Source organism: Urtica dioica, chromosome 1, assembly GCF_054948205.1.
Source record: "Urtica dioica subsp. dioica isolate 48M chromosome 1, U.dioica_male_clone48M_v1_H2, whole genome shotgun sequence".
NCBI lineage: Eukaryota > Viridiplantae > Streptophyta > Magnoliopsida > Rosales > Urticaceae > Urtica > Urtica dioica.
This window is the reverse complement of record NC_142756.1, coordinates 53,324,560-53,335,090: the sequence shown is the minus strand read 5'-3', so window position 1 is coordinate 53,335,090 and position 10,531 is coordinate 53,324,560. Positions and strand designations below refer to the sequence as shown.

Below are 10,531 nucleotides of genomic sequence, written 5' to 3'. Positions count from 1 at the left end.
TTTATATTTTAGGAAATCAGGGTAATAAGTGATGCTATGCAAGGAAAACACCAAAAAGGAAATCCAATTATTGATAAAGAAATTCAATGTTTGCTCACCTGATAACTGAATCCAAAATCAATCGATTGTCAATAGTTTTGTGCTATGACCAAGCAAAGAAATGTTTTGCTGAGGAATCAATTGAACTCAGTCTTCATTCGATGGTGATTTGGTTTGTAGATGTCTTAATGTTTATTTGGTTAACTATTTTTAAGTTCTTGTAATCTTATGAATATTCCAAGAAGTACGCTATTTATTATAAAGGGTATTATCATTTCATATTTTTTATAAGTAAAAAGTAAACAAAATTTTATATTAGAGGATAATTGATACATAAATTTTTTTAAAGAATAATTAAGTAATAAATATTAAAGTGGAAGTATAAACGTAATATTTATGAGAACCTAAAATGCAATAATTCTTTGGATCCGGAGAGAGCGACATGATATTTCACATTATTTTTTTTATTGGTCTTTCCTTCAGTGTCGAATTATCACTCTACGGTAAGCTCGATATGTTTACCATTAGGCCATTATTAAATAAATATGACTAATAAATAAAAATAAAAAATGTACATGAAATTAACATTGTTCTTGGCACACATGCTTTTTTTACCGAACATAAGGCCCAAGTAATTATTTTCATAAATAAAACAAAGGGTGGGGGTGTTGGTGACATGCCCATCCAGTCTTAGACTGTACATCATCAAAGCCGGTGCTTAGACATGCTTTGTAGAGATCACTTGCATGTACTTATCAACAACCATCTCAGCCGAGTGGTCCGTAAAGTAGCCCTCCCCAACATCCAACCCTTCCCGAGCCGCAAGGGCCTCGACCCGGCTCTGAACCCGGTCCGCCCCGACTTGATTGGGATCCAACAGAATACACGCCACCTCAGCAGAGCCGGTGCCGTGGGCGAGGCACATGGTCTGGACGGTGGGCAGGCCGCCGCCGCGGGCGCTGACTGCACGGGCGATCCTCTTGACGGCAGAGACGTCGGAGGACAGGATCGGGACGTTGAAGAGGGACACCCACGGGCAGGCTCCGATCATGGTCAGGCCTCGGGACTGGGCCACGGTGGTGGGGCCCACGTCCGGGGGGTCGGGCAGGGAGTCGGGCAGTGTCCAGCCTGCCCATTGATTGCCCGTGAAGTTGGGGCGGTAATACCCCAGCCCGCGCCTGATTGTGTCCGCCGCCTTACCCGTTGGATGCGCCGCGCCGTACAAGTACACCGGCACTGCATCCAATTTATCCTCCATAACAATATGTCAAATGTGTTTCACAAACCATGCTGTTTATTAAAGACCGTTAAGGCACTCTTTGTCCATTTCACATTTTCATTCGTATTTTGCATACATTACTTTTTAGCAGCAATCTCTTATTCCAATTTTTTTTATTTTTTTTTATTTGATGTTTGACATGCTTGGCAAAACTTACACGTAAACAGTAGTCATCTTCTACATCGAATTTTTATGTTGACTTTAATAATAGAAAATTATCGGAGAAGATATAGCGCTAGATGACTGATTCTTACTGTGGACATTTTAAAATATCATGTATATAAATTTGGAATTAAAAGTTCCTACCGAAAAAGATTAGATATAAATTTAATATATATATATATATATATATATATATATATATATATATATGTGTGTGTGTGTGTGTGTTTTTTCATAGCAAATATGTCAAATGTGTCTCATAACATTAAAGCACTCTTTGTCCATTCCACATTTTTATTCTTATTTACTTATTATTTTGTATACATTACTTTTTAGCACCAATCTCTTATTCTAATTTTTATATATTTTTTTTAATTTGATGTGTTGACCTGAAAAATTAGTACACCAATATCTCACGAAAGACACTAGGTACCGAGAACACAGTCTCGAGAATTCCAAATGTTAAGGCAATACTTTTCCAATCTACATACTAATCTCGTAAAAGGAAGAAAGTAAATGAGAGTTTCGAAAGATGAAAACTATGGCTTGTATGCTCGAAAAAGCGAAGTGTCTGTTCCTTTGAGCTCTTCTTCTATTTATAGATGCCTTGAATCGAGTACATGGGGTGATCAGTCTCATGTCTCCGACGGTTATCAAGTAACTGTTTTAAATTCGTGTGCATAGTGGGTGGTCATTCTTTGAGCTTGTCTCGGTTGTAACTGTGAAGGTGAGCGTTTTATTTTTTTTATTTTGATTATGTAAACGTGTTTGTATTGTGTGACTAGTTTTTGACCTATCGGCTTCTCTTCTCTTCGAAGTTCTACTCAGTAGGGGCCGCTCTTGACTTATGAACGAGTCGTTCCTTATCTTTCGTGAGTTCTCGGGCCTATTTGACTCGAACTTTGTGCTGGATATATCCTGTTCTAGGGACTCCGAGAAGCCGTCTTGGCCATTTTGGATTATGTGGGTAACAGCAGCCTTCCAGTTTCTTAGTATTTAGCAAAAATGGTAAGGAACTATATAGTTTAATCTTTCATTTAATTAAACTTTACGCATTTTCACTATATTGTCTCCTCGGCGCTGACCGAGAAGGAATTTTATTTTTTAGCGTTTTGTTCTTTTTCTGGCTTATGTTGTGCTTACGGTGTCGTTTTGTGCCAGTTTCGTTTGAAACGAAGCGATTGTTCGTGTCTACCGTTAGATTCGTGAAGCTTCCTTTGTACGCTTCATCTGAGCCGTTCGTTACCAAAGTATATAAGGCCTTATTCCGGGTTCTTGGTCTTCATTTTGACTTTCTTTCTGGTTTCGGATTTGCATTTTTCTCCGATTCTCTAGCGACTTTTCTCTTTTTTCGGCGCTTTTTCTGGGTGAAGACTTGGTTTTTTCAGCTCTACTGCCTTCAAATCTTCTGGGTAAGTTGTTTATGCTTTCTCTCCGTGTTTTCTATCCACAATGCACGTTCTTTATTTATTTTCCGTGAAGGTGTGTCGAAGGTTGCCTTGTGAGTCTTCTCGGTCCTTATGCCAATTATGCTAGGAGTTATAGCTTATTATGTGATTTCATAGGAAATGGGTGGTCGGTCAAGACCAAACCTGAGGATTGATCCCCAGATAGTCCGGAGGACAGAACCTGATCCCGATGAGGTCACTCTCTCGTTTGGGTTTAGTGTCTCTTGCTTCCGAGATATCGATTGGTATCATGTCTCGGAAATTGGCCGGGACCGACCTGTCTTCGCGATTGTGCTTTCCGAAGTTTTCCACCGTCCTCATGTGCATCCCGAGCTTATGAATAAGGAGCTTGTGCATAGGGTTTATGATTTCCCAAGATTTTATTGCAGGGAAGAGTTGTCCTCTTAAGTCAAGCGCTTTCGCGTCCTTGAAACAAGGCAGCATTCCTCGGAGGGATCATTGAAGAAGCTGACACTTTCGTCCGTTGATCTGGATATGAAATGGCTCAGCGTTGTGATGCATCCCGTAAGGGATCATCGATGTATGCTTCCATAGTGACTCCGAGTAAATCCGCAAAAATTTATTTACTAGCCTTTGATATGTGGCTCCGATGTTCTTTAATCCAAAGGGCAAAGCTATATAACAGTAAAGTCCTCGGTCCGTTATGAACGCGGTATGATCTTGGTCGGGTCATACATTAGGATTTGATTATATCCCGAGTAGGCATCCATGAAACTTAACAGTTCATACCCGGCCGTAGCATCTACTAATTGATCTATTCTCGGCATTGAGAAGCTATCTTTTGGACATGCTTTGTTTAAGTCTTTGAGATCCACACAAGTTTGCCATTTCCCATTGGGTTTCTTAACTAATACCGGGTTGGCTACCCAACTTGGATACTTGGTTTCTCTGATAGATTTGTTGGAGATTATCTTATCTACTGCTTCTTTTAAAGCTATGTAGCTTTCAGTATTCAATGCTCTCATTTTTGGACTAATGGATTTTTTCTTTGGGATCTATATTTAGCATGTGACATGCTAGCTCGGCATCTGTCCTTACCATATCGCCTTGAGACCATGCAAAGATATCCAAATCTTTTGAAAAAAGAGAGATAGGATCTTTTTTGGTACGTCGAGTCGTGATACTTTTTAATACTGAGCTTTTTTCTGCGGCTAGTCTAGATCTGGAATGACTTCCTCAACCTCGTCGCCTGGACTGATGACCCCTCGACTTGGAATGCGGGGATCGAATTCGGCGTTGATGGTCATCACCTTGTGGACATCTTTGTCCTAACTACTCTTGAAGAAGTCGGTGTAGCAACTTCTGGCCAGCGCATGTGTGCCTTGTACTTCCCCGACTCCTTGATCGGTTGAGAATTTCATTTTGAGATATTCCACTGAAGTTATGGCTCCGAGTGCTCATAAGGTAGGTTTTCCAATAATGGTGTTGAAGGAAGACTTACTCGAGAGTACCAACCATTGGGTGTTTATGGTCTTTGTCCTCGGGTTCTCTCCCATGGTTAGTGGGAATGAGATGATACCTCTTGGTTTTATGGAATCGCATGTGAATCCGTAGAGGTTTTCTGGAGAGGGGTCCACCGAGTCTTTCTTAAGACCAATCCCATCGAAAGTTTCCTCATAGAGGACGTCGACGGCACTCTCGGTATCCACAAGGATTCGATGAACGTTCCGATTACCAATGAAGGCAGAGATCACATGGGGGTCATTGTGCAAGAACATCACCCACCACACGTCTTCGGCTATGAAGGTAATTACTTTCGGGTTGTGCTTGATGATTTTGTTTGTCCTCTGCTTTGCGGTGAAGAGGATCTATCGATGTTCCGCTTGAGCCACCCTAACGTAATTCATTTGGAAACTTCGAGTGTCCCCTCCTACATGTGGTCCGTCCATGATTACGGATATTTTCCTGTATGCTTCCCTCTTTTGTTCCTCAGACTCTTTCTGATTTGCCCGAAACTTCTTTAACGCTCCTCTTCGGATTAGAGCCTCTATTGCTTCTTTCAAGTTGAAGCAGTCTGCGGTCTTGTGACCATGTCGTAATGGAAAGCACAACATTTAGTTTTATCTCTTTTTGAGATGTCTATCTTTATCCGGTTTGGCTTTGGAAAATCCTCTTGATCTTGAGTAAGGCTGAAAATTTCTTCTATCGAAGTGTTCAGAGGATGATACTTATCATACTTACTCGCGAATCGGTTTTGCGGTCCTGCTCCCGACCGGATCTTGTTTGGGGGGCCCACGTCTTCAGATCGATGTCCCCTCTGTTCGTCTCGTCGAGGCTTTGGGACCTCTACTTTTTGTGCCGCCAGCCTGGCCTCCTCGACATTGATGTATTTATGTGCCCTTTTGAGGAAGTAGTTGTAGTACCGGGGACTGGTGTTTTGGAGTGACCACCAGAATTCTGATTTTGTTCGGATCTTCGAAGTTGTGCCGAAGAGCTTGAAGTCCTCGTATAGATCATCAACTTGTAGCGCTTGCTCCGAGTAGCAGTTGATGTAGTTCTTTAGTGTTGGTGTCTTTTCTTGGGGGTCTTTCCTGAGCTTGAGCCGATGAATTGCTCCATGAATTTCCTTGCCAGTTCCTTCCAGGATCCCACTAAGTTAGGACGGAGTTTTCGGTACCATCTTTTGGCCGATCCTGCCAGGGTGATGGAGAAGGCTCGACGCATCACCTTGGGACATGCTCCCTGTAAAAGATTCCATGATGAAAAAGTATCGAGGTGATCCCCAAGTCGGTTTTTCCATCATACACCGGGATGCTTGGCATCCTTAAGCAGTCTGGCAACGGGTGTTCTAACACTCGTACCGTGGATGGTGACATGGCATTCCATATCTTTAGGGTTGGTTCTTTCTGATCCTGAGATACTTCCTCAGTTCGGCGCTCCAGCCTTTTGAAGTTTGCTTCGTCGGTGCTCACGCTGTCTCCGGTTTCTGAACCCTCTTCATGATCTTTCATGAACAACGAATCTTTTCCTGACTAGCCCGGTATCCTTCCGAATCCGTATCGTCTTCTTCCCGCTCGTATCGGTCTTTGGCATGCTTTCAAGACTTCTTAGCCCGTTGCTCTTGCTCCATGGGCTCTTTCCCGGACCGGTGCGAGCGCTCTTCATCAGGAATCACCATTGCGCTTCGCAGGGTGACCTTCTTCACCTGGAGTCTTCCCCTTAAGTCCCGGTTACTGGCTTTCAGTTCTAGGAGACGCTCTTGTATCTCTTTGAACTGCTCGACCAAACTGGGCTGGGGGATGAGCTCCTCAATTTCTTCTGGTGGGAGCGATTGAGTGCGGTTGTGGTGTTCGATCTCTTGATTGCGATTAGCAACGTTGTCAGGTGGGTTTGGTGAACTTGCCATTGAACTTCAATGAATTTTCTTCTCCCCCTCCTTCTAGCGTCAAACTGTTGACCTAAAAAATTAGTACAATAATATACCACGAAATACACTAGGTATTGAGAATGCAATCCCGAGAAATCCAACTGTTTAGGCAAGACGTTTCCAATCTACAGACTAATCTCGTAAAAGGAAGAAAGTAAATGAGGGTTTCGAAAGATGAAAACTATGGCTTGTATGCTCGAAAAAGTGAAGCGTCCGTTCCTTTGAGCTCTTCTTCTATTTATAGATGCCTTGAGTCGAGTACGTGGGGTGATCAGTCCCATGTCTCTGATGATTACCGAGTAACTATATTAAGTTCGTGTGCATAATGGATGGTCATTCTTCGAGCTTTTCGCGGTTGTAACTATCAAGGTGATCGTTTTATATTTTATTTTGATTATGTACACGTGTTTGCTTTGTTTTGATTAGTTTTTGACTTATCGGCTTCTCTTCCCTTCGAAGTTCTGCTCGGTAGGGACCGCTCTTGACTTATGAACAAATCGTTCCTTATCTTTTGTGAGTTCTCGGCCCTATTTGACTCGAACGCTGTGCTGAATATTTCTTGTTCTCGGAAGTTCAAGAAGCCTTTTTTATCATTTCGGATTATGTGAGTAACATGATGTTTGACATGCTTGGCAAAACTTACAAGTATACGCTATTCATCTTCTACATCGAATTTTACGCTAACTTTAATAATAGAAGATAGTCGAAGAAGAAACGGCTGATTCTTATTGCGGTTATTTAAAAATATCATGTGTATATAAGTCAATAAAATTTGGAATTAAGAGTTCATATTTTAAAAGATTAGATAAAAGAGTTTTTAAATAGCAAATACAAAAAATAGACACCGTTTATGATGAGTTTTAAAACAGAAGGGAATTAATACTTAATAGCGTTATCTTGATAAGTGATTGTGATAATTTAATTTAATATGAGACAAAACATACCCCTCGAGTACTTATTAAAAGATTTCTTGGGGTAATAGATAAGATATATTCCGGCCAGCGCCAAAAACAAATTAGAGAAGTAAAAGGACCTTGAAAGCTGGCGGCGATTTGGCGAGCGGTGGCCTCGGCGAGCAAAGAGGCGTGGTGAAGAGAAGATCTGGCGAGCGGGTGAAAGACGACATCGTCGAGCACGCCCAGGCGTGGGTGGGCCCCGCTGTGTTCCCGGAGGTCCACGGCGGCGTAGGCGGCCTCCGCCATGGCCACCACGGCGCGCTGCAGAGGGCTATACACAGCGCCGCCGGCAAAGAAGTCAACGTAGGAGACGACTGTGTATCGGACGCGGTTGTAGTGTCTGTCGTCGAACTTGCTGACTATGACCGCCTCATCGGCCTCCCTCGCCGCCGCTCTCTCTATGGCCTCCAGCGCCTCCGTGTTCCGCGCCTCCGATATGAACACCTTGCAACACACCACCATCGACTCTTCCACCGCTCTCTTCGTCTTCTTCTTCTTCTTCTCTACCATCTTCAATTTGGATAAAGCAAAAAAGAAAATGGGTTTGTAATTGTTTGGCTGATCAGTGTGCCTAAGTCACATGGGTTTGTTCCCAATTGTCACCGACACGGCAGTTTTAATTGAATGTATATCAATGAAAATTATTAATATAATACAGCCAATAAAAAGTCCACAAACGTATAATTACCTTGTGAGCTGCTATATGATCATCATCCATGGTTTGAACTTGAAGCAGAAGCGCTTAGCTAAGTTTTTATTTTGGTTTTGTTTGACATAAGAGAAAGATAATATCGACGCATATATGCAAACACATTAAACCGTCAAACCGCATTATATACAAAAGACCCATATATTATATGTCATCGAGAATTGTGAGTTCTGACTCAGCTATTATATAGCACTTTGTATTTTTAGCTAAAGTCCATAGATGTTGGGACATGTCAGTTTAGGAACATCAATAAAATAGGGTTAAATAGAGATGCTAAAACAGCAAAATATAGCCATTCTTGAAAATAAATCATTGTGGGGATTTGATAAGGATTAAAGTGTATATATACATGTATATTTTTTTTTTTGGAGGGAGGATTAAATTATATTATCATGATCTAAACCGGCTTTTATACAAATCAACACGTGATATTGAGTTCTGTTGTCAGCAAATTTTATTTATCACGCAAAAAAATTGATAAACATATGGATTATGGAGTAACATTAAAAGTCTTTACTACTACTTGTTTCGAAATAAGCCTCAACAATCCCAAATAAGATATATAAAAATCATTATGTCGATTTCGAGTTAATTATATGGATCTCAAAATGTCGTCGTATAGAAATAATTGCCTTGCCTCTAGAGGGACTTTGTCCAAAGCGGCGAAGGAGTCCAACTCGGCGGCTTAGAAGGAAGCTTCGGTTGAGGAGGTGCACGTCACCCCCAAGGGCCTGATCCCCATAGTCCAACTAGACTCGGATACAGTTTCACATATAGGATGCCGAGCAGAGGCGAGTGACAACGAAGTCCTCTTTGGAAGAGTGGGCCTAGGACTCGATGAGATCACAACCGATATGGAACGTGACTAAGAGGGTGGCGTGGTTGCGACTGCGCTGAAGATGAAAAATTCACCGACGAAGAGGCCCCCAGAGGGTGAAGCCACTAGATCGACCTCGAAAAGGTTGAAGTCGGTTGCGTAGAATAAGAAGAAATTGGTTTAGGTTAAGACGATCTAGGAAGAAGAAGAAGAAGAAGAAGAAGAAGAAGAAGAAGAAGAAGCAACAGCGAATGAGCAGCTCATCTGAAAGAAGAAGATGAAGTCGAAGAAAATGCTCTTTGTCAAAGGGGGCGCTACCTCGTATGTCTAGATGAGTTTGACATTTTATTTTCATTCTCGGAAAGAGAAATCGGACACATCAATGTGACCTCTAGAAATCGAAGATTGAGCAATTGAAGGCAGATCCTATGGTCAATATTGTGCATGGCGGTTTAACTCTGAACACTAGTGAGAGTGGTTGTCCCAGAACTGAACTTGCACAATTATCGGCCATGCTGTCTTCTATCCTAGAGGGTAGTAAATCTAATATTCTTTGTTGGTGATTAATTCACCTCATCATAACCATGCGGAATAATTAATTACATTACTTAGCTAATTAATTAAGGTTATTTAACAAAATCTAGATTTATTTAATTGATATCGAACCATGAGAGCAATTATTAAGCACCGAAATAAATAGAAGGGTTATCAGAAAACTTACGGGTTTCTCCTTAAGCTTATGAAACTGGTTCACCTTTTTCTTCTTGTCTTCCTCTTCAATCTTTGAGCTCCGTTCTGATCTTCAGGATATCTCTAAGTCTATTGGATCTCCTTGGACGACACCGTAGTCTTCCGAAACGTAATCTCCGGACGAACAAGAATACAATGTGGACATACTCTATTAATCTCACAAGATCTGATTATGGAGTTTCAAATCTACTCTTATTTTTCTAAGAATGGAATCACAAAATTCCGAGGGAGAAGAAAATTTGTCCACATCTATGATGTTGGGCAAATTTTTTTCTTCTTCTGTTGTGTCTATTTTGTTCTCATTTACCCCTATCTATAGTAGTAGAAACTAGATATTCTAAGAAGCTCCTAGAGATATTTTATTCACGTTTATTCTTTCTTATTTTGTAGTTAATCGTGAATCGTTAGATATTGACTACAAATCATACTTTTTCTCTCATCCATCTGATCAAAATCTAGGATATTATATTTCCTTATTTCTCTAATATAGTTAAGGAACCTAGATATTTGAGAATTACGAGGGAAATATCTTATTTCTTTATTTAATGGAGACAATATATCTACCGTTATTATTAGGATAAATTTCACTTTTGCCCCCTAAACTTGTTGACGAACCACAAACCTTAACCTAACTTACATTTTATTACAACCGGTCACCATATAATTTTGAAACCCTTTCACGTCATGTCCTTCCGTCAAGTTGTGGTCGATTCTGTTACCATTTAGACCACGTGTGTCGCACGTGTGCCCATTTCAGAGCAAAATTATTGAATTGCCCCTTGATATCTTCAATTGTTAGACCATTCAAAAACCCAAAACCCAAAATTGTGATTTAGGGTTCGATTCATCCCCAAATCAGTTTGGGCTCGTCAGTTTCACCAAACAAATCGCGAATCCAGTTCACCAAAACGCCATGGAAACTTACAGCTCGAGTAGTTCTTGGAATCGTCGAGTTTCAGACGGAAACGACGAAGCCCATACCA

The 10,531-nt window shown here is 41.2% G+C and overlaps 1 protein-coding gene across 1 annotated transcript; it reads right to left on the bottom strand.

Moving 5' to 3' along the window:
• Positions 1-474: 474 nt before the first annotated feature.
• Positions 475-8,197, bottom strand: LOC149408114 (formiminotransferase cyclodeaminase-like protein). Its single transcript, XM_089616229.1, has 3 exons — positions 7,961-8,197; positions 7,350-7,782; positions 475-1,275 (listed from the first exon to the last, which is right to left on the bottom strand). The coding sequence occupies exons 1-3, from the start codon at positions 7,988-7,990 to the stop codon at positions 758-760; spliced, it is 981 nt and encodes a 326-aa protein (XP_089472355.1). The 5' UTR covers positions 7,991-8,197; the 3' UTR covers positions 475-757.
• Positions 8,198-10,531: the final 2,334 nt, after the last annotated feature.

Coding starts and splice junctions, on each gene's coding strand:
- LOC149408114 (XM_089616229.1), bottom strand. CDS start 7,990: ATGGATGATGATCATATAGCAGCTCACAAG. Junction 7,783..7,960: donor ATCATATAGCAGCTCACAAG/GTAATTATACGT, acceptor TCCAAATTGAAG/ATGGTAGAGAAGAAGAAGAA. Junction 1,276..7,349: donor AATCGCCGCCAGCTTTCAAG/GTCCTTTTACTT, acceptor AATTGGATGCAG/TGCCGGTGTACTTGTACGGC.